The sequence below is a fragment of the Macaca thibetana genome, chromosome 10, assembly GCF_024542745.1.
Source record: "Macaca thibetana thibetana isolate TM-01 chromosome 10, ASM2454274v1, whole genome shotgun sequence".
Classification (NCBI taxonomy): domain Eukaryota; kingdom Metazoa; phylum Chordata; class Mammalia; order Primates; family Cercopithecidae; genus Macaca; species Macaca thibetana.
The window spans coordinates 66,854,479-66,881,948 of record NC_065587.1 but is presented as its reverse complement, the minus strand read 5'-3'; the positions used below and the strand labels follow the sequence as shown (position 1 = coordinate 66,881,948).

General features: G+C 53.2%; 1 protein-coding gene and 1 pseudogene across 1 annotated transcript; one reads left to right on the top strand and one right to left on the bottom strand.

Moving 5' to 3' along the window:
* Positions 1 to 459: 459 nt before the first annotated feature.
* Positions 460 to 1,162, bottom strand: LOC126964110 (pseudouridine-5'-phosphatase-like; annotated as a pseudogene).
* A 3,774-nt stretch (positions 1,163 to 4,936) lies between these two features.
* Positions 4,937 to 27,278, top strand: BPIFB3 (BPI fold containing family B member 3). Its single transcript, XM_050806934.1, has 17 exons — positions 4,937 to 5,037; positions 6,989 to 7,092; positions 8,855 to 8,980; positions 9,974 to 10,130; positions 12,471 to 12,575; positions 13,010 to 13,150; positions 14,927 to 14,989; positions 16,785 to 16,846; positions 17,627 to 17,718; positions 17,836 to 18,015; positions 20,316 to 20,369; positions 22,267 to 22,437; positions 23,347 to 23,414; positions 24,668 to 24,710; positions 25,559 to 25,622; positions 26,170 to 26,246; positions 27,023 to 27,278. The coding sequence occupies exons 1-17, from the start codon at positions 4,937 to 4,939 to the stop codon at positions 27,050 to 27,052; spliced, it is 1,638 nt and encodes a 545-aa protein (XP_050662891.1). The 3' UTR covers positions 27,053 to 27,278.
* Positions 27,279 to 27,470: the final 192 nt, after the last annotated feature.

Here is a 27,470-nt window from a genome sequence, read left to right as displayed (position 1 = left end):
TCCTACCTTAGCTATGTGCAAAATCTTGGCAGCTTAAAGATGGCTCTATTCACTTGGAACCTGTTACCCCAGGAGCCTTCCCTGTGTCACCTTCTTTAATCCTCACAGCAGTTGACAGGGGTGGGAACTGTCCCCATTGCACTGATGAGATTGAGGCTCAGAGAGGTGGAATGACTGGCTTAGGCCACCTGGCAAGTCAGGAGGCAGAGCTGGGATTGGAATTCAGGCTGTGAAGCCAGCTTGCCTGGGTTCAAATCCTGCCTCTGTCTCCTCTTTGCTGCGTGTCCTGGGCAAGTCACATCACCAATCTGAGCCTTCGTTTCCTCACCTGTAAAATGAGAACGATGACAGTACCAACCTCAGACCAACCTCAGCGGAGTTGTGAGGATCACATGAGTGAAATCATAAAAGGTGCTTAGCACAGTGCCTGGCACACAGTAAGTGCTCAACAGATGTTAGTCACGGGTGGGTTTTTGAGTCAGAGAGCTGTGCACAAGTGTTTCTGTGTTGGCGTGTGGGCAGGTAACCATGTGGCCCTGAACCAGTGCACGTATCAGTGTATGAATGGCCTGTGGATGAGGTGACCTGGCGGGAGGGTCTGTGCAGAGGCAGGGCCAAGAGTGGAGGTTTGTGTGCATCTTCAAAGACAAGGCACTCCTCCACAGGAGGAGGTGGAGAGAACCTCCGGCACAAGCCAGGAATATGGCAGGGTCGGGCTTGCAGCTCTTCACTTCGAGTCGTCTCCCAGCACGATGTGATGGAACAGGCTGAAGAGTTCCTTGTGCCTGCTTGTCTTCACCTCGAAGGATGCGGACTCTGAGTTGGTGGCCAAGGCGAAGGGGATATTGTGTTTCCGCAGGTGGAGGATGAGTTTCTCAGCCCCTGGCATGAGCGCCACGGTGGGGAACACGTCCCTCGGCCTGGCTTGCCTTTCTTCCAGCAGCTCCTCCTTGGACACCAGGAGCCGCAGGACGTCCACGACCACCTGTGCCACCTCCAACGCCTTCTTACCCATAACCAGGGACTTCACATCCCAGGTGTATTCCTTTTCATAGCAATCACATATGTCTTGAAACACCACTGAACGGAGTCGTTCAGTATCCAGAAGCAGGCCGTCCACGTCGAAGAGGAGGTGGGCAGCAGGCCACAGGGGTACAGCCATGACACCTCTGCCTTGGGTCGCGTCCAGGCAACCAGGAGGTGTGCGCGCACCCACCAGCCCCGCGCATGCGCACTGCGAGTTCCCGCAAAGGACTTCTAAGCCCGCAAATCAGTGTCACTTGCTAGAATGTCTTTTTAAAAAATCTAGGCTGGGCGCGGTGGCTCAAGCCTGTAATCCCAGCATTTTGGGAGGCTGAGGCGGGCAGATCAGGAGGTCAGGAAATCGAGACCATCCTGGCCAACACGGTGAAACCCCGTCTCTACTAAAAATCCAAAAATTAGCCGGGCTTGGTGGTGCGCGCATGTAATCCCAGCTACTCAGGAGGCTGAGACAGGAGAATCACTTGAACCCGGGAGGCGGAGGCTGCAGTGAGCCAAGATCGTGCCACTGCACTCCAGCCTGGGTGACAGAGCAAGACTCCATCTCAAAAAAAAAACGTATAACTTTAGGGAAAAAATGTATCATGGGCCTCCTATGATCAGCTGGTGCCCTGGCCCTGGAAATTATAGGGATGGTGGCTACGTGTGTCCATATGTCTGCTGGGGTGTGTGTGTGTGTGTGTGTGTGTGTGTGTGTGTGTGTGTGTGTCAGAATGTCTGTCTTCCTGGGGTGAGGCTCTGGATGTGGAAGATTGGGGGCGTCTTTGTGAGTGGGTCTGTGTCTGGGCACATACATGTGTCTGTGGGTGGTGTGGTGTAGCCAGAGGCCTGATTAGGTCAGTGCTAACCTAGCCATGGGGCCCTGGCAGGTACACCCTGTCCCAGCCTGGGCCAGGCCCATGCCACAGAGGAGGGAGGGCCCCTCTTGCCTCGTCCCGGATGCCAGGGCAGTCCTCTTGTCCCTCACCATGAGCTCTAATCCTGTTACTCATCATCTCCCCAGCTCTGGGACAATGGCAGCCTTAAGGGAGGCCTGGCAGGTACAGACGCCGGGTAATCCATGGGCTGCTGATGCCTGGCCCTGGGCATGCCAGAGACACCCCTCCACCCCCAACCCCACTTTTGGATGTTCCCACAGCATATGGCTCCCTAAAGTCTTGCTGCCACCCTCTCCAGGCTCAGTGTGCTGATGGGGAAGCCAGGGCGCAAGCTGTTAGGGTTTGAAGACCCGGCTTCTTGCCAGGCCTTCGGTACTGTGTGGCCTTAAACAAGCCACAGCTCCTCTCTGAATCTCAGTTTATTGATCTTTACAGTGAGGAAGGGGTTAGATGCTCTGACCTCTAATCTGACGTCAACAGTCTTTGAGTGGTCAGTTCCTCCAGATTCACCCTGAGCAGAAAATGTGGGCTGGACCAGCAAGGGAGCCCTACTCCATGACCCCACTCCCTGGGGAGGCAGTGATAAGCAGTGTGCTGGGCACTGCTCCCCTCCCAGACTCCTCCAACCCCAGATAAGGAAGTGGAGGCCCAAAGAGATGAAGTGACTTGCCCAAGGGCTCGTGGCACACGTGGAGCTGGGCTTGAACCCTATCTTCCTGAGTCCAAGTCTCTTCCTCGCTCCTTCACACCACACTCAGCAGTGGAATGCAGTGTCCTTCTTTCAAGAAACTGAGGCTCAAGCCCACAGAGTGAGAAAAGGGCAGAGCCAGGTCTTCGGTCCTGGGCCCACAGCTATTGACCCCCAGGGACTTGCCAGACAGCATCACGCTAGGAAAATGAAGACCACACAACGTTCCCCGCACCTGTGTTCATGCCAGTCCCCACCTACCTTGCCTTCTCCCTTCTCAGCCCACTCTCAGCTCGAGTAGCATGGGGAGGCCTCCCAGGGATCTCACCACCATCTGCACCCTTGGCCCCTCTCCCTTGATGCCCTAAAGTTCATTTCTAGGATACCTGTCCTCACGGCCATACCAATTAGGTGAGGGTGGCCACATTTAATATGAGCCCATCTTGCAGATGGGAGAACTGTGGCTCTGTGAGTTAAGTCACTCAATTGTGAGTGACAGAGCCAGAATTTGGACCCAGAAATTTTGACTCCAGAACCTTCACTCTAGGAACTAGTGCCCCAGGGTATTTTTCCTCATCAAGTCCCTCCCCTGCTTAATCCCTTCCCTGGCTCCCCATCACCCTCACCAGGGATCTCAAAAGGGCTGCATATCGCATTGCCTTGGGGGCTTGTTAAACGTCCCCCTAGGTGCTTGTCAGTAGAGTCAGGGTTGCCAAAGGTGAGGCCAAGAGATATGCATTTTAATGAATCCCTTCCTGTGGGAAGGCCCAATCCCTGACCCGGCTTTGGTGCATGAGGGGATATAGGGATGCCTGGGGAGCTTATGGGGGCGTCAGAGTCCCCTGTGGTATGGGGATCAGGAAGGAGGAGGAGAGACGAGGCAGGCCAGAAACTAGGTAGCATTTTCCTCTCTTCCAGGAGGCTAGGCTGGGCGGTGGTAAGACAATGGGTGTTAGACAGGCTGGCTGGACTCCTGTGTGACATCCAGCAAGCTGGTTACCCTTGCTGAGCCTTAGCTCCTTGAGTGTAAGAAGAGGAAATAATAACAGCACTGACCTCACTGGGTCTTTGTGATGACTAGATGTGCTCACATACAGCAGGTGCCTTGTGCGCGGTATGTGCTCAATAAACGCTAGTGTTAGCTTTCTTTCCTCTTCCTTCAAACAAATGCCTTAAAAACATTGGGGATGCCCAGCACAGATGAGGCTGTGGAGTAGCAGCAGTGACCATGTGCAGTGGCATAATGCTTGGGGGAACTGTAGCCATAGAGAGTATGGCTAAACATGTACATGCATGCTGTGCTCCAGCAATTCCACTCCTTGTTATTTACCCAAAAGAAATGAAGAATAAAAACATATGCCCAAGCTGAGTGTGGTGGTTCATGCCTGTATTCCCAGCACTTTAGGAGGCTGGGGTGGGAGGATCACTTGAGGTCAGGAGTTCGAGACCAGCCTGGCCAACATAGCGAAACTCTGTCTCTATGAAAAATACAAAAATTAGCTGGGTGTGGCAGGGTGTGCCTGTAGTCCCAGCTACTCGGGAGGCTGAGGCAGGACAATCGCTTGAGCCCAGGAAGAGGAGGTTGCAGTGAGCTGAGATCACACCACTGCACTCCAGCCTGGGTGACAGAGCAAGACTCTGTCTCAAAAAAGAAAAAAAAAGTCCACCAACAAGAGTGTTCATAGCAGCTTCATTCATAATAGCCAACACCTGGAAAGCCCAGGCGCCTCTGGACATGAGAATGGATAAACACACTGTGGGGATTCACACAGTGGAGTAGCACACAGCAAAGAAGAGCCAGTCACTGCCTCACACAATGGGAGCGAGAAAGCCGTGCACGTACAGCACACTACAATTGCACTTAGTGACCCCCAGGAACATGCTGGACTCAGCACTGGGTTAGCAGTCAGGACAGTGGTCACCCCCAGGTGGGCAGTGACCTGGAGGGGACACAAAGAGGGCTTTGAGAGGGCTCCATTTGTAAAAATTCATCACACTGTGTACTTGTGATCTGTGCCCCTTTTTGTGTACATGTTTTAGATTTTAGTAAAAAGTTTATTTTTTTAAAAAGTGTGGTGTGGTTGAGTAACCTGGCCCAGGGCCTAAAGTCATCAGCATGAACATTGTAGGGTGAGGGCTTTAGAGATGATTGAGGTAAACAAGGCAAATGTCATCCTTCTTCTCCATCTCAGCAGGCAGAGGTTCAGGGCCCCACGCAGAAGACAGACCCACAGACTCACAGAGCCACAGACACAGTGACAGCTTGGCATGTCACAGATTCTGAGAGAGGAAATCCCAGGGGAATGTGGGAGCTCAGAGGTGATACGTCATGCAGCTTGGGGCTCATGAAGGCTTCCTGGAGGAAGGGATGCCTGAGCTGGTGCCTTCAGAGGAATTGCCAACGAAAGCCAAAGTCAGTAAATCCATACAGTAGGTTCCAAGGCCTCATCACACATCGTTGGCCCCTTTTCTGTTACCCCCCTCCAGTCACATGGCCCCACTGCTGTTCCTGGAACACCACCCTAGGCCTTTGTGTGGGGGTCCCTCTGGTCAGCAGGCTCTTTCCAGACAGCCATCTGACTCCTTCCCTCTTCTCCTTCGGGTCAAAAGTCACCCCTGATCCAATACGAGGCCTTCCTGACCGCCCTATTGAAAATGGCACCCACTCCCCACACTCCTGAGCCACTTCCCTGCTTTATTTTTGTCGTTAGCTTCTAACTTACCATATTTTTTCTGAGATGGAGTCTCACTCTGTCGCCCAGGGTGGAGTGCAGTGAGGCAATCTTGGCTTGTTACAACCTCTGCCTCCAGGTTCAAGCGATTCTCCTGCCTCAGCCTCCCATGTAGGTGGGATTAAAAGTGTGCACCACTATGCCTACTTATATATATATATATATACACACACACACACATATATACACGTGTGTGTGTGTATATATATATATATATATATATTTTTTTTTTTTTTTTTTTTTTTTGAGGTGGAGTCTTGCACTGTCACCCAGGCTGGAGTGCAGTGGTGCGATCTTGGCTCACTGCAAGCTCCACCTCCCGGTTCACACCATTTTCCTGCCTCAGCCTCCCAAATAGCTGGGACGACAGGCAACCACCACCACGCCCAGCTAATTTTTATATTTTTTGTAGAGACGGAGTTTCACCATGTTGGTCAGTCTGGTCTCGAACTCCTGACCTTGGGTGATTCACCCGCCTTGGCCTCCCAAAGTGCTGGCATTACAGGCATGAGCCACCGCACCTGGCTAATTTTTATATTTTTAGTAGAGATGGGGTTTCACCATGTTGGCCAGGCTGGTCTCAAACTCCCGAACTCAGGTGATCCACCCGCCTTGGCCTCCCAAAGTGCTGGGATTACAGGTGTGAGCCACCGCGCCCGGCCCCAACTTACTGTATTAGGTGCTTATTTGTCCCTTTCAGAGCTGTGCTGTCCAACACGACAGCCAATAGCCACACAAGGCGATTGCCTGAAATGTGACAAGTCCAAATCTTGGTGTGCTGTAAGCAGATTTTGAAAACTTAGCATGAGAAAGAGAAAGTAAACCCCATTCATAAGTTTCTGTTGGTTATATGTTAAAAGAGAATATTTTGGATTTGATGGGGGTAAATACACTAGACTATTATAATTAATTTCACCTGTTTCTTTTTGCCTTTCAAAGAATGTGGCTACGAGAAAGTTTTAAATTGCATTGCATTTCCACTGGAATGGAATCCTGGCTCCTTCGGGCAGCGGAGTTTGTTTCTTTTATTTACTGCGATCTCCCCAACATCTAGCAGACAGTGGGTGCCTCACAAACGCCTGCAGTGGACTGAATGAATGCGTGCATTTCTCGTTGCTGTCATCTGGACCAGCCTCGGAAAGGGGACAAAGCTCTGGAATTCTGGGGATACCGAGCCTTGGTAGGTGGGGGTGGAGTTGACGCCCCTCCCCCAAGTGTGCCCAGAGTCCCTGTCTCCAGGAACACAGCCCTCTCCATGTGAGGCCTGGGGTGGGGGTGGCGGAAGGTAGAAGACCCAGCAGCTTTAGGTCCCTTCCTTCCCTCCCTAGGCCTTTGCTGGCTGAGGAAGCGGGGGGGATAGGCAGGGTGGATTCTGTGCCACTGGAATGGCTCTTGGGGAGCCTTGGAGGGAGCCCAAGAGATGGCTGAACGGGTAGGTGGCAGGGCCCCACACCTCAGCCCTGGCTCTGAGGGAGGTGCTGCCTGTGCAGTCCCCAAGCCTTCACTCCCACTCCTGGGCACTGACCCCAGTCCCCTTACTCTCCTCTAAGCAGGAAGGCTTAGCCCAGGCCCTCGGGGAAAACCGCAATTTGCTTCTGACATGACATATTGATGGGTTTCTGGCGGCCGTGGCCCTTTTGTGTCCTCAGAGCCGCGTGGGCATATAAGGGCTACCCCTCAGCTCGGGTGGGTGCAGGAACTGACAGGAGGCCGGGAGCCCCCATCCACCCCTTGTGGAGCTGCAGGAACAAGGGTAAGACAGCTTGAGGCAGCCCTGGGCTCGTCCTGCTGCCCAGCCATTGACCCCACCACCTTCTGCCCTCCCGTATGACTGATGGGCACGGAAAGAGCTCACCTGAGGAGGAACTCACCCTAGGAAGGTACCAAGAGGGTGGATGAAGAGAAAAACCATGTTCCAGATCTGGGGCCGAGAAAGAGGCAAAGACTTGTATACATTCATAGCCGGAGGGGTGGGCTGTGATCCCTGTGTATGGAGAGAGTTCCAGGAGTGCCCGTGTTTCTCCTGGCCAGTGACATGCTGCTGAGTTTCTATCCGCTGCCTCCTCAGCAGGGACCCCCTTCTGACACACAACCACGCACAGAGGCCTTAGACAAGGTCCCTGCCTTCATGGAGTTTACAGGGAGGAGAAACGAGGACACAAACAGATGCAAAATTGCAAATGGAGATCAGCACCTTAAAATAAATATTCTGGGTGATGTTTACTGACAGATGGATTTCTTTTTTTTTTTTTTTTTTTGAGACGGAGTCTCGCTGTGTCTCCCAGGCTGGAGTGCAGTGGCGTGATCTCGGCTCACTGCAAGCTCTGCCTCCCGGGTTCATGCCATTCTCCCGCCTCAGCCTCCCGAGTAGCTGAGACTACAGGCGCCCGCCACCACGCCCGGCTAGTTTTTTTTTTGTATTTTTAGTAGAGACGGGGTTTCACCATGTTAGCCAGGATAGTCTCGATCTCCTGACCTCGTGATCCACCCACCTCGGCCTCCCAAAGTGCTGGGATTACAGGCTTGAGCCACCGCGCCCGGCCGGATTTCTTTAGACAAAGTGAAGGAGGGAGGCCTCTCCAGGGACGCAATGTTTATCTGGAACCTAAATGATAAGGAGTCAGCCATGCAAAGAACAGGGGAGGAAACTTCCTAACAAGGAACTGCATATGCAAAGGCCCTGGAGTGAGAAGAGGCCTGGCATGTTCAAGCTCAACGAGATCAAAGAGGCAGGCAGGGATTTTGTGGTAATGGCAAGAAGCCTGGGTTTCAATCCAGGGCAGTGCGGAGCCACTGAAGGGTTTAAGCAGGAGTGACGGGTGGGCATAGATGGATATGTGATTGGGTGGGCAAATAGGGAACTCCTTAAAGAAAAATCCCACTCTCTGAACTTAGCAGATTAGCCATGCCCCCACCGGCCACCCCATTCCCTTCTTCAACAAGATTTGGGATGGAGGTGGGGGAAAGAGAAAGACAGGACATGTTAAGTCTAAGTGTTGGGTGTCCCCAATCAGCTAGACCTTCTGAAACAGCCTCATGAGCCAGTGGGAAGCAGGTCCTGGAAACAAAGCTCTCATCCTGCCATCCTGAAGGGGAAGCCCCTCTGTCTACAGCTGTCACTCCAGACACCCGGCCAGGCTCACTGGGCCACTGAGGACTAAGACTTTTCTGTCAGATGGACTCAGGCTTAGAATTCTGACTGTGTCTCTGATTAGTTCTGTGGCCTTGGTCTAGTCCCCTACCCCTTTCGGTCTCAGTTTTCCCATCTGAGAAATGGAACCCAATGAGGGAGAGGCTTGGAAAGTGCCTTGGAGATTTGAGTGCATTGGCAGCTGCACCGTGCCACCTGCGTGTTGGCCCTGCTTACATTTGGGAGGAGAAGGCTTTCCTGGGAGTGAAGCTGGATTTGGGCTGTGCCAGGTGGGCAGGGAGGAGGAAGGCTGACAATGGGAACAGAGAGGGGAAAGGCTGGAGCAGGACGAGGGTCTCAGAGTTCCTGCTTCTGCTCCTTACAGGCGTGCAGCCAGCCATGCTGGGCCTGTGGTCCTTGCTTCTGCTCTGGGGCCTGGTGACTCCATGCCAGGGGCTGCTAGAGACGGTGGGCACGCTCGCTCGGATTGACAAGGATGAACTTGGCAAAGGTGAGCCCCAGGTGGGCAGTCTGTGAGGGGGCTGCGGCAATGTCAACGACTCAATCTATGTGCTTAGAGCATCTGTTTTAAGAGCAGATAAGAGCAGGCTGTGATTCCCAGCTGCTTAGAGAGCACATTCTCCTGGGAGTAGCTGTGCAGGAGTGAACGTTTCCCTTGCAGGCTGGAATGGGTGATGAATTCCCTCTTCTGGGAGGTGGACTGGGTGATATGAGCTGAGGCTGTGTGGGGACTGCGTGTGGCTCAGGGACAGGGACAGGGTGAGATTGAGAAGGTCGAGAGGAGGGTGCTAGCTGGGCCAGTGTCTGCCTCACATTACTAGGGTAGAGGAACTGTACTTGGCATTTGGTACTACAGAGCCCAGTGGCCCGTGGTGACAGTCTCAGGGATGGAGTAGATGGGTCATGAGCAGGAAATGCTTCAGGGAGGCCCCTGGCCTGCCCCTACTTCTACAGGGCTGTTCCTCCATCCTGCCCTTCCCACAATCTGCACTGAGTCAGGCCTGGAGTGCCCAAGAGAGGAGCAGGGACCATCTCCTCCAGCTCAATTGAGCCCCGGTGGCTACAAGCTCCCCCTTCTTTGCCCTCCCTTATAGTGCTGCAGGGCAGTCCAGGATCAGGAGCCCAAGTTACACTATTGACCCCAACCCAATTTGCTGTGTGACTTTGGGCAAGTCTCTGCCCTTCTCTGAGCCTTAGTTTCCCTACTGGTAAAATGAAGGGATTGTCATGAGATTTGCTCATTCGTTCTCCAAACACTTACTGGATACCTCCCATGTGCCAGGCAGGGAGGGTGGCCACAGGCCCTGTAGCGGGAGTAAGAGGCTGTTATGGCTTAGTGGGTTCCACCAGTTGAGTGTAACCGCTGGGTTAATTCTGTTTTAAAAAAGAAGCCTACTCAATCTCAGAGGAAGGAGGCAGCTGCCATGGTCCTGGGGGTGAGGGTGCAGTTTCTAGTACCTTCCTACTTCCCCTCTCTCTGCAGCCATCCAGAACTCACTGGTTGGGGGGCCCATTCTGCAGAATGTGCTGGGATCGGTCACAGCCGTGAACCAGGGCCTCCTGGGCTCAGGAGGGCTGCTTGGAGGAGGCGGCTTGCTGGGCCACGGAGGGGTTTTTGGCGTTGTGGAGGAGCTCTCTGGGTGAGTCCCACCTGCTGCACGCGCTACAGGAAGACTTGGCTTTGTTTCCGGGAATTGAGGAGAGATTGACTCTTTTTATTTTGTCTGATAGGCAGTGAGGGTGGTGTGGGAGGGTCGTGATCCAGGTCTAAAAATGATGACTCTACTGCATGCCTGGCAGGACAAGAACAGCAGAAGGCCACTGTGGTTGAGGGTTCCAGCTCTGGGTCAACACTAGTTACTCACTGTGTGACCTTGGGCAAGTTGCTTAGTCTCTCTGGGCTAATCTAGCTATCTGCATGGCTCCCTTTCTCACCTCCTCCAGATGTCCGCTCAAAAAAGGTCTGCACTGATTAGCCCTTTCTTATCCCCACCATACATTTTACAGGTTTGTTTTATGTCTCCTTTGCTAGATTATAGGAGGGGTAGGATTTTTGTCTGACTTGTTCGCCACTGTGTCCCTGGGATCATAAATAGGGACACAGTGGATGCTCAAAAAGTTTTTTGGTTTTTTTTTGAGACAGAGTCTTGCTTTGTTGCCCAGGCTGGAGTGCAGTGGCGTGATCTTGGCTCACTGCAACCTCCGCTTCCCAGGTTCAAGTGATTCTCCTGCCTCAGCCTCCCGAGTAGCGGGGATTACAGGCGCCCACCACCATGACTGGGTAATTTTTGTGGTTTTAGTAGAGATGGAGTTACACCATGTAGGCTAGGGTGGTCTTGAACTCCTGACTTCAGATGATCTGCCCGCCTCGGCCTCCCAAAGTGCTGGGATTACAGGTGTGAGCCACTGTGCCCAGGCTCAAAAAAGTGTTTTTGAATGAATGAATGAAGAGCATCACATTATACCTAATATGTGCTAACTCAATGATCACCTATTCAGGCTTTTCTGTGTGTCTAGCACTGTGCATTGTAAATGAATCATCTCACTGAGCCCAAAGGTAGGACTATTATGAACTGCATTTAACAGCTGAGGAGATAAGAGGCTCCCGGCAGTGAAGTGACCTGCCCAAGCTCACCCAGCTAGGGGAGGAGAGGGGAATGTGTCTGTGTGTTTCATCGCAGCCCACACTGCCTGGTCAAGTCCAGTGGAAACCAGTCTGTGGCTGGTGGGCGAATTAGAGGAAGGTCAAACGACAGGGCCCAGGCAAGGCTGAAGCCCAGCGTATGGAGAAGAGTCACTGGACAGGAGGCAATGGGGTGCTGGGAGCGGATGGGTGTTCACTTCCCTAAACGGAACATAATGTCCGGAAAGCGGGCTGGTAAATGCTGATGTTGCTTGAGGTTTGCTGTGTGTCATTCTGTGGTAGGTGTTGTCAATGTCCCCATTTTACAGATGGGGAAACTGAGGCACAGCAGCACTGTGACTCACCCAAGCCCATCCAGTCAGCTAGTGGCAGAGCTGGGGTTTGAACCATCTGCCTTTTACTGGCTGCAGTATTAGCAGCTACTCATGGGGTGGTTGCCAGGACAGTGAGTCAATCTGTGCCAAGCAGCTGAAAGAGAGCCGGGCACACAGTAAGTGCTGGATAGATATTATTATTATTATTATTGATACAATATTCACTCTCCCTCCCCTGTGAAATTTGCCTTCTCAGTGAGGCTGGAGTCTCAGACATGAACCTGGCATTGTTCATGCCTCGAAGAGCTTCTCATAGGTGGTGGAGTCTGACAGTGAAGATCCCATGGGCTCAGGGCAGTGATGGAGGCAGCCCAGGCAGGGTGGGACAGGTGCTCAGAGGGCATCTGCCTGAGGCAGAAAACCAGGGTGGAAGGCTTCCTGGAGGAGTGCATGTGAACTGGGAGGAGTCAGCAAGCTGAAGAGGGATGCAGAGTTGAAGGAGGGTCAAGGGAAGGGTGTTCCAGACAGAGGGAACAGCCTGGGCAAAGACCCAGAAGACAGAGAGTAATGACTTGTGAGGGGCCGTGTCTCAGAACCCACGTGGGTTGCATTTGTGAGTGTGTGGGGGTACAGTGGGGCGCAATGTCAAGGCCAGAAACCAAACCAAGGCTGAGACTGTGGGGATGGAGTGGGGAAAAGCTTTAATTCCTCGAGCCTCCAGCGGTGATGATGATAGGACATTTGTTGAGCACACACTGTACCAGGTTCTGCACTCGAATTATCTCACTTGTCTTTGCAACACATCTACGAGGTAGGAACTAGTATCGCCCCACTTTACAGATAAGAAGACTGAGGCCCAGAGAGATTAAGTGATGGGCCAAGGGCTCACAGCTGGCTCTGTGGGTTTGAGGTGAGATAGGGAACACCACCAAGAGCCACTCTGGGCGCCGCCTGGTCTGGGATGGTGGAGGCACTGGGGGGTGTCTGGGAGTGGGCAGCCCTCTCCCTGACTCCCATCCCAGTCTGAAGATTGAGGAGCTCACGCTGCCGAAGGAGTCGCTGAAGCTGCTGCCGGGGTTTGGGGTGCAGCTGAACCTGCACACCAAAGTGGGCATGCATTGCTCTGGGTGAGTGTGTCCTGGGGACCTCTACCGTCCTGCTTCCACCCCCTGCCCTGTTGGAGATTCCTACTCTGCTGTCCCCCAACTCCCTCCCCCTGTATCCCCCATTTCCTTTCACCCTATTTCCTCCCCAAGGGACTCCCAATCCTACTGTTTCCCCCCTGGATCCTATGCCATTGCCCTTCCCCAGGGACTTCCATTTCCCTCTTCCTCCAGACCCGGACCCCACTGCCCAGGCTCACCGGAGAGGGTGGGGGAAGAGGGCGCAGGGAAGTGCAAAATGGGGCTGGGAGGCGGAGGCTGAGAAGGGGATGCGGTGCCTAGGGCATTGGCAGGGCCACCCTCAACCCGCCTCTGCTCAGGACCCAGCCGACCCCGGTGGGCGGGGCCAAGGGTTGGGCCTGGTTGCCTGGCCAAGCTCGCAGCGTCCTTTCTTGCAGCCCCCTTGGGGGCCTTCTGCAGCTGGCTGCCGAGGTGAACGTGACGTCGCGGGTGGCACTGGGTGTGAGCTCGCGGGGCACGCCCATCCTTATCCTCAAGCGCTGCAGCACGCTCCTGGGCCACATCAGCCTGTTCTCGGGGTGAGTCTGCATGCTCCAGCCTGCAACCCCGACCCGCTCGGGATCATCTCGCACTCATCTGGGCGTCTCCCGGGTCTCCCTGGAGCTGCCAGCTGCGTGGACCTGAACTCATCCTACCCCTGCCTGCCCCGCCCACTGGTTTCAACCCGCTCCACAGACCGACAGACTGAGTCCCACCACCGACAGGGACTTCGGCTTAATCCATAGCTTGCGCCACCCACTCCTGGGCATTCCCCTATTCTGGTTCACCTGCCGTCCCCTCTCCTCCAGAACGGGCCCAGGGTCTGCTGGGATCCCTCCATCTGCGGGATTTCAACCCCTGCTCTCAGCACATGAGAGGCCCAACTCTGCCTCTGACTTGCTGTGTGACCCCAGGAAGACCCACTCCCCATCTCCCCATTCTGGGCCTTCGTGTCCCTATCTGTACATGTGGAGCTGGATTTGATTATTCGGAAGGCGCTATGACGTCATCTCTTCCCAGGGGCTGGCCAGGTGGCCCTCCCTACACCTTGTTGAATCAGGTGGCCCTCCGTACACCTTGTTGAATCATCACAATTTTTTTTTTTTTTTTTTTTTTTTTTTTTTTTTGAGAAGGAGTCTCACTCTGTCACCCGGGCTGGAGTGCAGTGGTGCCATCTCGGCTCACTGCAACCTGTGCCTCCCGGGTTCATGCTATTCTTCTGCCTCAGCCTCCTGAGTAGCTGGGATTACAGGCGCCCGCCACCATGCTAATTTTTGTATTTTTAATAGAGACGGCAAGTTTCACTATGTTGGCCAGGCTGGTCTTGAACTCCTGACCTCAAGTGATCTGCCCGCGTTGGCCTCACAAAGTGCTGGGATTACAGGTGTGAGCCACCATGCCTGGCCTCTGAATCATCACTTTCATGGGACCATGGAGGCCCAGAGGTCTCCTTGCCCAGGATCACACGCACAGATCTGGCGGGGGTGGAGAGGGACTGCTCTCTGGCTGGGTCCAAGGCCTCTGTCAGCACTCTGAGCCAGGCCACAGCTGCCTCCCACTTGTGTCTACTGTTCTGTGTCCACCTTCCAGGCCCAATCCCAGCTCCTGCCCCATCTTTGTTGGGTAACTCTGAGCAGTGAGGGGTCATCAGGCAGTTCTGCGTTAGCTAACAGCTTGCTCCTGTCTCCACAAGGGCCCTAAGAATGGGATTCCAGGCAAGGGCTTTGGGCTCCTTAAATTCCAGTGGTTCTGTCCTGCTCCTCCGGGATAGAGGGGGCCTGGGGAGGAGTGGAGCCCAGGACAGTGTTGGTGTCCTGTGGTTGGGGCTCTGTGGTTGCCACCCTGCACCCCCATGGTCTCCAAACAGACCTGAGCCCATCTACATGCACTTATCCTCAGGTGTCATTCATTCATTCATTTATTAATCTAACAAATACTTGAACCTGCACTCAGGGAGCTCAATAGCAATCATTGTCCTAGGCCTGAGTGTCTCTTGTTTACAAATATTAGAGGGACAAAGGAGACAGACATTTGTCAAGCACAGATTGTACACCAGCCACATACACACTCCCATAACCCAGGCAGCAGCAACTCTCTAAGGTGGGCACTGCACAGTTGGGGAAAATGAAGCCATTCCCTGGGTCCCCTGGGGAGGTGGAGCCAGGATTTAACTCAGGTCTCCAAAGCCTCAGCCAACCCCATCCCCAAGAGAAGAGACAGGAGAAATCCAGAGCCCCTAGTGTCCCCCCGACCGTGTCATCCAGGCGGAACCGTCCACCTGGCAGCCGCACCCACACGTGTCTCCCTCTGCTCAGACTGCTGCCCACGCCACTCTTTGGAGTCGTGGAACAGATGCTTTTCAAGGTGCTTCCGGGACTGGTGAGTGTGGGGGCCGCGGGCCAGCATGCCCTCTCCCTGGACTGGGCCTCTTTCTCCCCCAGTTTTGGGTAAAGTTGGGTGCCAGGCGGGATTAGGCTGTACTTCCCTTCCACACCCACCAGGTAATCCCATCCGGGTCTGCTGACCGGCCTTCCTGGCGCGCCTGCTAGTCTGGGGGTGGATGACACGATCCTTTCAGATCCTCAAGCCCGAGTGTGTGGCTCCAGGTGGCCTGGGTCCCCTGCTCCCAAATTGGAGGCTCCTTCTTACCCCTGCTCTGTTTCTGCCATTTGTATTAGTACTTACTTTATGTTTTTCTTTAAATTAGCTTGAAATGCAAATTGAATCACTTGATGGTTTTAAACTGAGCCCTGTGTTTGGCAATCATGTCTAGAAAAACATGTACCTATATTCATACATCATATATAAACATATGAAGATTAAAGGATGTCTGTCCATGGCCTGCCCCAGACCATCCTGGTTTCCACACCCGAGAGAGCTGGTCTGGCCCAAGCCCCATATCACCGAGGGAGAGGGAGGGCCACATACACAGCAAAGGGCAGTCAGGCCTCCTGGCCCCACCGCCTGGCTGGCTCTCCCTGTGCGTACTTGTGAACGCCGGTGGGGGCGGCAGAGGAATGGGAGCCTAGGGTTGGCAAAACTGCCCTGGGCTTGAGGAAGCCAGTTTGGAAAAGAAGCTTAGCAGGAGGAGGGGCCCCTAGGCAGGACCATGTCAGGCAGGTTTCCCCCAGGGCGTGAGGGTGCACTTCAATTGCAGCCCCTAACTTAGTCTCTGGGGCAGTTGGCCAGCAGCTAGGTTTTGTGTGACACAAAGAGGTTTTGAAAATGAGCATTCATTGCCCACATTCAGCATTGAAGATTTCTCGTAACAGTCCAGATTTGTGGCTTCTATTGTGCAATCGGTCAGCCTGGCTGCCAAATACCTCCCTCCTGTAAGTGGGAAGTACCTCTGGTACCTCCCATCTGGTGCCCAGAGGGTTTGCTTTCTCCACCCCCAGCAGAGTCCCTCTCGTCTCCTCTCATTTCTGTGACTTGCCTGACCTCAGAAGTTCTGGAGTTCGGGGCCCCCACTTGACATGCAACAGCCCTCTTTTGTTTCTCTGAAAGCAGCTGTGACCTTGGACAGGTCACCTTCTTCTCTGGCCTCAGCTGGAGGATGAAGGGCTGGAATGGTCCTCTCTGAGGCTCCCACTCCAGTGGGCTATGGGACTCAGGCTCTGTGATTCCCAGACTCGGATTCTGAAAGTCAAACCGCTTGCTCCCTGTTCTCCTAGCACAGGACTTAGGAATGAACACGTGGTGATATGCTGGATGGACACCCCAGATCCAGGCCTGACTCTCTGGGTGGAGGCGAGGAGGTGCCCCGCTGTGGGGTCTTGATCCTAGGCTTCCCAGTGCCCACATAGGATGGCAGGGGATGGCCTGTGACTTTATGGGGAACCAAAGCCACTTTTGCCTCCTCAGATGAAGGCCTTGTCCGCATGCCCAAACCAGCCTCTGAAATGTGTCTCCCATGGTCCCCCAGCCACCTTTGGGGGTTTTCTAATGGGGCTCTTGTAACCAAGGAAAGACAGCTTGGGGGCCCACTCAACCCTCTGACACCTCAAGCTCCAACCCCTCCCCTGCCTCCCACCTGTGTATCTCCTGTCTGTCTCTGCTTTCTGCCTTGGTCCCCAGCACCACGTAGCACCAGATAGCAAAGCATTGAAAGAACGTGCAGCTGTCCTCGCAGCGAGCTCTTCTTTGCCCTGTAACATCCGTCTCTCTGACACCGCTGTGCCCCGTGGTGGACAGTGTGCTGGGCGTGGTGAATGAGCTCCTGGGGGCTGTGCTGGGTAAGTTAGGGCGCAACGCCCTCCTCTTTGCCCCTTCTACCCCTCTCTGTACGACCCCAGTGGGGTAGGGTACTAAGGGGAGCCGAAAGGGGCAGGATCTCGGGGTCCTTCAGTTCCTCCTCACACTGACAGGCTGCCCCTTTGAGGAGCCTCATGGAGGAGGCCTGGGCTGAGGCCGCCTAGCAGGGACTGCAGACCCAGAACCATCGGTTCGCTCTATGTTGGGTGCTGCAGACCAACATTTATTGAGCACCTAGTGTGTGCTTGGCACTGTCAGAAACAGGGGGAAGATATGATGACTACCTGATCAGACTAGATGACCGAGGCCCAGAGAGCTCAAGTAAGGAACCCAAGGCCCCGCAGCCCCAGCAGACCCCAGTCTCTCTGTGCCTCATGGAGACACTAGTGCCTTCGGTGTTCATAAAATGGGTTTGGGAAAATATAAAAAGGCACAACCAGGAAAAGAATAGAAAACTTGGGGCCGGTATGTCTCTGTAGGTGGTGTTATGTAAGACAGGCAGGGTGGCAGTGTGTTAGTGGCACCAACTCTGGAAAACAGGAATCCTGGTTTTGAATGCTGTGACTGTGTGGCCTTGGCCTGGTGACTTCCCCTGTCTGAACCTCAATTTCCACATCTGTAAAATGGGGATGAAGTCGCGGCCAAGTGAATGCTTAGCAGAGTGCTAGGCACTCCGCAGACATCAGTAAATGGAAATAGGGGCTATTAGGATTGGGAATTGGGCTTATGGGGTCGTTCTCACCCCTCCCTTTCCCATGCAGGCTTGGTGCCCCTTGGGGCTCTTGGGTCCCTGGAATTCTCTCTGGCCACACTGCCTCTCATCTCCAACCAGTACATAGAACTGGACATCAACGTGAGTAACCAGAGGGGCCTCTCCTGCTGCTGGGGGAGGCTAGATAGGGGATGTCGGGTTCAGGCGGGTGGGTGAGCACCTCAAGACCCTCCTCGGCCCTGTTTCCTGCCCCTGCAGCCTATCGTGAAGAGTGTAGCTGGTGACATCATTGACTTCCCCAAGTCCCCTGCCCCAGCCAAGGTGCCCCCCAAGGAGGACCACACATCCCAGGTGACAGTGCCACTGTACCTCTTCAACACCATGTTTGGACTCCTGCAGACCAACGGTGCCCTTGACATGGACATCACCCCTGAGCTGGTGAGTGTGGTGCCTGGGGGATGGGATGGGGGGGTCCCTGCCCTGCTGTGCTTTGGCATTGCTAGTGCTGACCTATGCACTGATCAGCCCTGCTGAGCCCTCTTCTCTATAATAAAAGGGAGTTGAACACGTTTAGAGTGTGTACACTGCTGTTGTCCACTCCTGTACTTAAGGGAGACGTTGCTAATCGATCGTGGTCCTCTACCTGGTTAAACGTGACTGGGACCTCTGAATCCTTCTCAACTTGGCACTCCAGGAGGTCACTTTCAGTTGGTCAGGACTGGCATATGGAATGAAGCCCACTTTCCATCCCTGTATCAGATGAGCCTTTCTAGAGTCTAAGCACTAAAGTGTGAACCACTAACATTTCCACTGCTTTCTCAAGAGCAGATTTGAGTGGGCCAAGAGCAGATTTGAGTGGAAGAAAAGAAAACTAGGCAGAGTGGCTCATGCCTGTAATCCCAGCACTTCCGGAGGCTGATGGGGGGAGGATCACTTGAGCCCAGGAGACACCCCATCTCTACACAAAATACAAATATTAGCCAGGCACGGTGGTGCATGCCTGTGGTCCCAGTTACTTGCGAGGCTGAGGCGGGAGGATCACGTGAGCCTGGGAGGTCAAGGCTGAAGTGAGCTGTGCTTGTGCCACTGCATTCCAGTCTGGGTCACAGAATGAGACCTTGTCTCAGAAAAAAAAAAAAAGAAGAAAGAAAGAAAGAGAGAAAGAAGAAAGAAAGAAAGAAAGAAAGAAAGAAAGAAAGAAAGAAAGAAAGAAAGAAAGAAAGAAAGAAAGAAAGAAAGAAAGAAAGAAAAGAAGGAAAGAAAGAAAAGGAAGGAAGAGAAAGAAAGAAAGAAAGAAAAAAAAGGAAGGAAGGAAGAAGAAGAAAGAAAAAAGGAAGGAAGAGAAAAAAAGAAAGAAAGAAGAAAAAGAAAGAAAGGAAGAAAGAAAGAAAAAGAAAGGAAGGAAGGAAAGAAAGGAAAAAAAAAAAGAGAAAGAAAGAAAGAAAGAAAGAAAGAAAGAAAGAAAGAAAGAAAGAAAGAAAGAAAGAAAGAAAGAAAGAAAGAAAGAAAGAAAGAAAGAAAGAAAGAAAGAAAAGAAAGAAAAAACTCGGGTTAGATTGTACCAAGAGTTACCTGAACTTTTGTTCTGTAGCTTCTAGTACCTCCCAACTTCCATTCTGTCCATTCTGGCCCCTCTCACATCCTGGAAAGCCCAGATCCCAGAGGCCCCACCCAGAGGCGTTTATTTTGGTCTCAGCCTGGGCTCCCCACTTGTAGCTCAGGCCCAAGGAAGCAGGGGTTGGTCACTCACTTCTTGCAAGTGGGGTCCAGACAGCACTCTGAAGGCCTCTGGGAGGCTGGAACAGGACCCTGAGCTGGGGGGAAGGTGTCTTCTAGTTGGGGGATGGGGGCAGTCATAGCCAGGCAGAGACTCTGAGTGTAAGAACATGCCTGTCTGAGCGGCCTGCGGACATGGGTGTGTGTATGTATAGAAGCATTGGGTGTGTGCATATGAGCATCATGGCAAGAGAGAGGAATGTCAGAGGCCTCGTCCTGGTGCTGCGTGTATGCTTATCCTGTGTGAACAGGGTTGTTGTGAGAAGTGGGCATGTGTAGTTCAGGGCAGGGGGGTCTCAAACATCAGGGCCCCCGGAGGCTGGGCCATCATCAATTAGCAGCCTGATGGGACTGTAGTGAACTGGGGGCCCTGTGCCCCATTTCTCAGGCAATTGCCACTCAGCTGACGCAAGGGGAGGGGGTACAGGTTCAGCGTGACCAGATTTTCCAACTCTTTAGCCAGAAACTGAAAAATTTACATACAACTTCCTGATTTATAAATACTAGAGACGAATTCATAGTTTTTGAAAATACTATTTGGGTAAAAGGCAAAAAGATCTGGGGTCAGATCTCTGGGTCTTTAGATCATGAGCCCTGGCAGAGTGAGTAAAAGGTTCTGAAGTTAGCCTGCCTGTGTTCAAATCCTGGTGTCACCACTTACCAATTGTGTGAAGAGCCTCAGTGTCTCCATCTGTTAAATGGGGGCAATGGCAGCACTCACCTCTTTGAGCTGTTGTAAAGGTGAAATGCGCAAAGGCGTGCAGAGCCCCTAGCATCTGCCTAGCATGCAGTAAGTGCTCAATAATTGCTAGCTGTTAGAACAAACTTGAGTGTTTGCAGTGATATGTGTATGAAATTGACAGGGTAGGGGGAAGAGTGGTGAACAAAACTGCTCTGTGTGTGCCGAGGGATTCCTGTTCTATCTCTGTGCTCACCAACTTTCTCTCCCATTGGGGGTCCAGGTTCCCAGCGATGTCCCACTGACAACTACAGACCTGGCAGCTTTGCTCCCTGAGGTGAGTGACCCTCTCATGGGTTTTGATCATTGTAGCTTTTTCCTGATGACCATGAATGGGCTCCAGAATCTTTCTCAATACAGCTCTCCAGGCAACTGCAATTGAACAATTGAGTCCAAATTCACACTAAAGTGTGAGTGACGAACACAGCATCCTTTCCTGATAGCAGATTTTGCTTAGAGAGTAAAGGATTAGCGTTTGACTGCCCCAGAAATCAACTGGGCATTTATCCTATGGAAATTGTTTCTGTAGCACACAAGGGCAAAATTCTTTTCAGGTTACTGAGCTCCCTTCCTCCAATTGGCTTACTTCATCCTGACCTTAGTCTTCAATGTCCCCAGAAAAAAGACTCAGGGTACTGGTCTTGGAGAGGAAAGAAAAGGGAGAGGGTCAGGTGGGTCTCCCTGGTGGACATGAATACATGACTTCAAGGTCTGGCCTCAGCTTTCCCATCCTTCAATTGGGGCTGGACCAGCCGCTTTCCAGCTGTGAGAACTGGAATTCGTACTGAAGTTAAAATGTCTACTACAAGGTCCTTATATAACAGCAGATTCTGAAACAGGTTGGAAAGAAGCCTGGGGGCCTGGGCTCTCACCAGAGAGGATGGAAATGGAAGCTGGGTTTGGGGGTACAGAGGACAAACTCTGAGTCCTTGAAGGTGGTGATTCAAAGCAGTCCGGATGAATGAGGTGGGGGCCTCGGCTTTCCAGAGTCCCCTGGCTAAAGGGCATAGGAGCCTCATGGAAGGGATGCAATTAGAGTCAGACATTCAGAAGAACCTACAGATGGCAGGAGTGGAGAGGGACATGGGGCAGGCAGAGATGACTGAAACAGGGGTATCCAGATGGAGCAAGTGGGGCCTACCCCTCCAGGGGAGGGCTAGTCTCTGGAGGCTGAATCCTTTGGCCTCCATTTGCTGGCCTTGCAGCTTCAGAGCCCCATGTGGCTTCAGATTCTGTGGCATGTGAGGGTGGAATGAGGCCATTCCTGGTCCTGATGATCCTGCCACTTGGGGATTCTGGGCTTGAGGAAGCCTAGACTCAAATTCCAGCAGGTAAGCGTCCCAAGGGACGTAATTATGTGTTCTAAGCTTCTGTGGTTCTGTAATTTCCTTAGTTTCATGACGTTGCAATCATGAGACCCAGAATTTCCTGATGGTGTGACTCATTGAGGCAGTCAGCGACTATCCGCTGAGCACCTACTGTGTGACAGGCCCTGCCATGGAACACGGGCACACCTTCAGCTGGGGCTGCACAGAGGGCAAACAGTGAAAGGACACAAAAGCTTCTGCACCTGAGGGGTTGCCATTCTGCTGGAGGTGACAGACAGTGCACAAATAAACAAAAACAGAAACAGAAGGTGGAAGGCATCGAGTGGTGAAGGTGGCTTAGGAGTGCTGGCTGGTGCTTTTAGACACCACCAGCAAGGCCTCGCTGAGGAGGTAACACTTGAGTGAGGGAACTTTGCAGTTCTCTGGGAAGATATTTCCAGGCAGAGGGAGCAGCAAGTGCAAAGGCCCTGGGGCCTGCCGGGAGCATCCCTGGCAGCTGGAGGAGCAGCCACGTGGCCAGTGAGTCTAGAGGGAGAATGCAGGGAGGGGAGCAGGTGAAGTGGAGAGGCGGGGAGGGGGGATGGAGGACACAGAGCCTGTGGCCTCAGCGAGGATTCTGACTCTGCGTGAGACCGGAAGTCTGATGTGGCAGTCCCGCAGGTTGGTGTCTCCACCCCTGAGTGTAGCCTCGTGGGGGCTGAGACCAGGCCTGTGTTGTTCAGGCTGCAACCTCATTGCCCAGCACGTTGCCCGGTGCCTGGTAGGTGCTCAGTGAGTGTTTGCTGACTGACTGACTGACTGACTGTAGTCCTGGGGCATCTGAGTTCTGCCCCTGCATTTCTCTAGGCCCTGGGGAAGTTGCCCCTGCACCAGCACCTCCTGCTGTCCCTGCGGGTGAAGGAAGCTCCCACAGTCACACTCAACAACAAGAAGGCCTTGGTCTCCCTCCTAGCCAACATCCATGTGCTGTTCTATGTCCCTCAGGGGACCCCTGAATCCCTCTTCAAGCTGAACTCGGTGAGTGGTCAAGGGGTGGGTGGGGGTCTGGCACTGGGGTTCCGAATGGGGCTGACCGTCTCCAGGACTGTGGAGGTGCCGCCCCCGATTTCAGGGTGGGAGCCCCACATAGCCCAGCACAGGAAGCCCCCCAACAACCATTGTCATCATCTGGGCTGAGCCCCAAGACCCTGCCTCAGTTCCTGCTTGCTCCCTCCCGTCATGTCTGCCTGGGCCTGTTCGGGCCGCCCACGCTGCTTCTTGGGGGTCTCAGGCATTGCTCCCCATCTCCCCAGCCTCTCTCTGCCCAGCTATCTCCCTGATGACGCTCCAGCTTCCTCTGACCCTCCCTCTCCAGTCGGCTTCCTCCACCCCACCTCTGCACACATCTGGACGGAGGCAGGCCCCTCCCGGGACCGTCTGCCCTGGCTCCCCATGGCCAAACACCTGAGCCTGACATTCATTGTCCTCCTGTCCCATCCTCGCCTTGCACATCCTTGCCCCCTAAGCCTCAGCTACTCAAGTCTACCAGGTCCTCCGCCTCTGGTTTGTCTGTGCTGGGTCCACCACCTGGAGTGCCATTTCCCCCTTCCCTCCACTAGCTCCTCATCTTTCATGATTCAGCTGCTACCTCACTGGAGAGGCCTTCCCTCACCGCACAGCAGGCGTGCTTGAGGGGCTCTCCAAGCCCCTGCAGCCCCAGAGCTTCCTCTCCTACAATACCAATTGCCCTCAATTTTAATACTGTGGTTCTCTGCTGTTCAAGAGAAGAGCAAAACCTTCAAATTACCTCCTCAGAGCTCAGCAAGGACCCTGACACACAGTAGGGCCTCAGTAAGGTTAGTAGACCGAACAGATGGATGGAGGCAGACCTGTCTTCAAGCTCCTTCTGCCGATTGCGGGTGACCTCTGCCTGCTTTGCCCATGCAGGTCATGACTCTGCGTGCCCAGCTGACTCCCTCGGCTACCAAGCTGCACATCTCCCTGTGCCTGGAACGGTAACGTGGGACCCTGGGGACAGGATCTTGCTCTTGTCTTTAGGAACAAGAATTAGGGGCTGGCAGGATCCACCTCCCATTTCTTGGGCATCAACAAAGTTCCAGGTGTTTTCCCAGCATCCTCTTTGCCTTCAGCACCTGCCAGGGAGGAGACAGTGTCAGTCCATGTTATAGACAAGGAATCGGGGGCTCAGAGCAGCAGGCTCGAGTGGGCTTCTTCCACGGCACCCCTTGCTGCTGAAAACCTGCCTCTGGGAGATAAAGCTGCTGCCGGGATGTGGAGTCCAAACTCCTGAGTTAGCAGCCCCGGAGGCTAACCAAGAGACAACCAGCCTTGAGTGTCAGGAAGTGCGTTGTTATTCATGTGGACTTCTTACTTCTCTACTCTCCTCAGCCTCGTGGTAACTAGGCATCCATCATGATAATCATAATGACCAAGATGATGGTCCTTCATCACATGCACAGTACTTTACAGTTTGCAAAGCACCATCTACATGCACAGTACTTTATAGTTTGCAAAGCACTGTGCTGGCCCAGGCTCACACAGCAGGCTGTGCCTAGAGCAGGTCTGCAGTCTGGGCCTCAGTGATGTCACCATGGCGGGGCCCCGGCCTGTCTGTCCCTCCCCTGGCAATAGGGACTTTCCTGGAGATTACTGAGACCTGGTGTCCTGTGTCACAGGCACCCATTGCTCCTCTGACTCCATCTTAGCGCCCCCACAACAGGCTACTGCTGCCCCTGCCTTCCATTGTTGCCTCATTGCCGACTTTGACAGAGGGCCTTGCCTGCTGCCTGGGTGCACCTCCACTTCCTGATGCTAGTTCACGTGTCCGCCTTTTAGGAAGTAGAGATGGCCCTGAATCTGCACTTGGGCCAGATATGATCCATCAGTGAGTTGCTGCCTTGAGTGGGCACCTGCTGTATGCAAGGCACTCTGTGTCCAGTGCTCAGTCTGGGGGAGGGCCACTCTTCTGAAGGGTTCAGCCATCTGCCCAGGGTCAAATAGCCGGGAGTCAGGCAAAGGCGCCAAGGCCAGAGGTGGTGGTCATGATGCCTCAGAAGGGAGGTTAGGTCCCTTTGGGTCCATTTTACAGGTAGGAAAACGGAATCTCCAAGTCAAGGCTGGATAGAGGGAGAGTGTTGGGCCTGTAACCCTGTTTCCTGATCCTGAGAGCTATGGTGGGGCAGGCTGGGGGTGGGACAGGGGTGGTTGGGGGTAGCGGGGGCCCCAGCATCTCTCTTCTCTCCACCAGGCTCAGTGTCAAGGTGGCCTCCTCCTTTACCTATGCCTTTGACGTAAGTTCCTGGGAGGGTGAGGGGCTTGGAGGTGGTGAGAGTCTTCAGGTGTGGTGTGGAAAGGGGGTGGCCATGAGTCATGGGCCGTATGGCTGAGCTGACCTCAGGATTGGGCTCTGCCCCAATAAGCCAGAGTGGGCAAATATCAGGGCGTGTGTGGGTGTGTTGGGGGAGGTGGAGGCAGTGGGGAGAGAGAGAGAGAGTGGGGAGCAGTGGGGGCAGTGGGAAGAGAGAGAGAGAGAGAGAAACAGTGATCATCTTAGGAAAGTGAATCTCATGATCTTCCACCGTCTTGGAACCTCACAAAGTTGTGGACATCTAGAACCTCACAAGGGTCCATCATTCTGGAACTTCACCCAAGTAATAAGTTTCCCAAATTCAGAAAGTTCCATTTCAGAAGTCACAGAGCCCCGAGGTTCCTGCTTCTTACAGAGTTCTGAGGCTCTGGAATTTCACCATGGGCTCAGTTTCTAGAACATTCTCGGAGTCCCTAAACTGACAGGAATCTAAGGTCAGACCCCACAGACTGGAGCTGGGCACATTTCCTTCCCTCTTTCCTAGGCACTGCTCACCTCCAGGCCCCACAGACTCTTACAGGAAAGCACTTCTTCCAAGCTCATGGGGCCTGGGGTAAAGCCAGCCTAAATCACAGAATCTCTTTCGGGATCGCTGGTGGACAGCCCAGGCCACCCCCAAGTGCCCTGTGCCTGCCAGGAGCTGTGGCCTCAGGCTTGGGGGAGGCTGAGGCGGCTGGGTCCCTGGGTTTCTCTCTCTGGGAAGGGGGTGCTGCTGCCTGCAAAGCCACACCCCAGAGCACCACCTGCACCGCCCTGTGTGTTCTGTTGCAGGAATCGCGTTTAGAAGAATGGCTCAGTCATGTGGTCCGGGTAGTGTATGCACCGAAGCTTAACGGTATGGCAGCTTTTGCTCTCTTGGACACATGGAGTGTCCAAATATGGGATTGTCTAGTCTGTTGCCTCTCTTAATGGTTCTGATGGGGGCACTGAGGCCAGAGAGAGGTCGGTCCTCATCTGCAAGATGCAGATACTGAGGCACCAATTTTTCCATTTCAATAACATTGATCAGCACCTACATCATGCCAGCCTATGGGCTTCAAGAGCTGATCTGACCTCAGTCCTGCCTTAAGCTCCCACAGTCTCGTAGGAAATAATCATATAAACAAATGATTAGAATATAGATGACCCAGAGTGTGTAAGGGATTGATGAAGCCTTTAGGAGGCTGGATACAGGGGCACCACTGACACAATACAGAATAGGGACATTTTTGTTTGGGTGTAGGAGGATAAGTAGGAGTTTGCCAATAAGAAGCTGATTCCCTGAGAAGAGAACTGGCTGGCTAGTGAAAGTGATGGAATAGGGTCAGCAGGGTCCGAGGGTCCCTAGAGTCCAAGACCTCCCCACCAACATACCTTTGTTTTCAAGGATTCTCTCTTCACAGTGGCCCTGGATGTTGGAATTCCCCTGCCTAAGGTTCTTAACATCAGTTTTTCCAGTTCAGTTCTGGAGATCATAGAGGTGAGTCTTCTCTGCAGATATGGTGCAGATGGGCCTTAAGCTTGTCTCTGGAAAGCCCTACTTGGAACTCATGAGGGGAATGCTTTGCTTCATCCTTTTGTCTGTCCCTGACCCATTTTCTAAATTTCTCAGTGAGTTACAAATTACCTAACTTAGGAATATATGACGTGTGTGCTACCACTCCTCCATTACTTGCCCATGGCAGGCATCATCAACCAATCACGGAGTTCTTTCCCATTGGATTCAGACACATGTCTGGCCTCTAGAATGGAACCTAAGATTTACTCACAGAATCACAGTTCCCCTGGTCCAACAGCAACAAATACATATGCTGTCTCTCCCTTATCTTGTGTCTGCAGCAGATATGACCAATGGATCATGACATTTTTTCTTGTGGAATATTGATATGGCCTCACAATCCTTTTCAAACCAGCACAACTCTGGGTGGTGGAATAGCTCTAGGAGGGGAGCAGAGCAGAGAGTTCTGTACCCATTTCTCAGATGAGGGCCAAGGCTGAACTAGGTCAGATTTCTGGCCCAAGATCACACAGTAAATTAATAGCAGAAATGGCACTTGAACTTGAGTCTATTAAGTCCTCAAGTCAGAGCCTGTCCCACACTGGATGTCATTTGTTCATCATTAATTTATTCATTTAATGAGTACCTGCTGTGTTCCAGGTACAGCACCAATCCCAGGGCAGGGGGGTAAAAATGGCTGCAGGGATGGGGCATTGCAGAGACTCAGGGGCGTAACCAAGAGTGGTTCTTCCTTACAGAATGCTGTTGTGCTGACCGTGGCATCCTGAGGCTGAGACATGGCCACCAGCCCTCCCTGTTGACTACTAGAGACCACCTGTCCACTCTGCCTCAATTTCCCTCCCAGTCTCTAGCTGGTGTTGGTGACAGTAAAATTGCCCTCTGGCCCTGCAGCACTACTCCAAGTTTGAGGTGGAAACTGCCTGGGTAATCATAGAATTGCCTCAGAGAGAGCTCTGGGACCTCAGTAGCAAGCCCTGAGCTTTCAATAAATGACTCCTCTATCTCGGTATCTCCTGGCTGGTTTATTCCCCAGTCACACAGGACTTGCCTTGGCCTTTGCCTCCAGTGCCCTCCTTAGCTCCAGGTAGGAGCTTCTGGGAGGTGAGGGGACTCAGGGCCTTGACATTGTAGCTTTGAGTCCCTAACTGACCTTGTTGGCCTGGATAGCCTCTGTGTCCTGTTCTG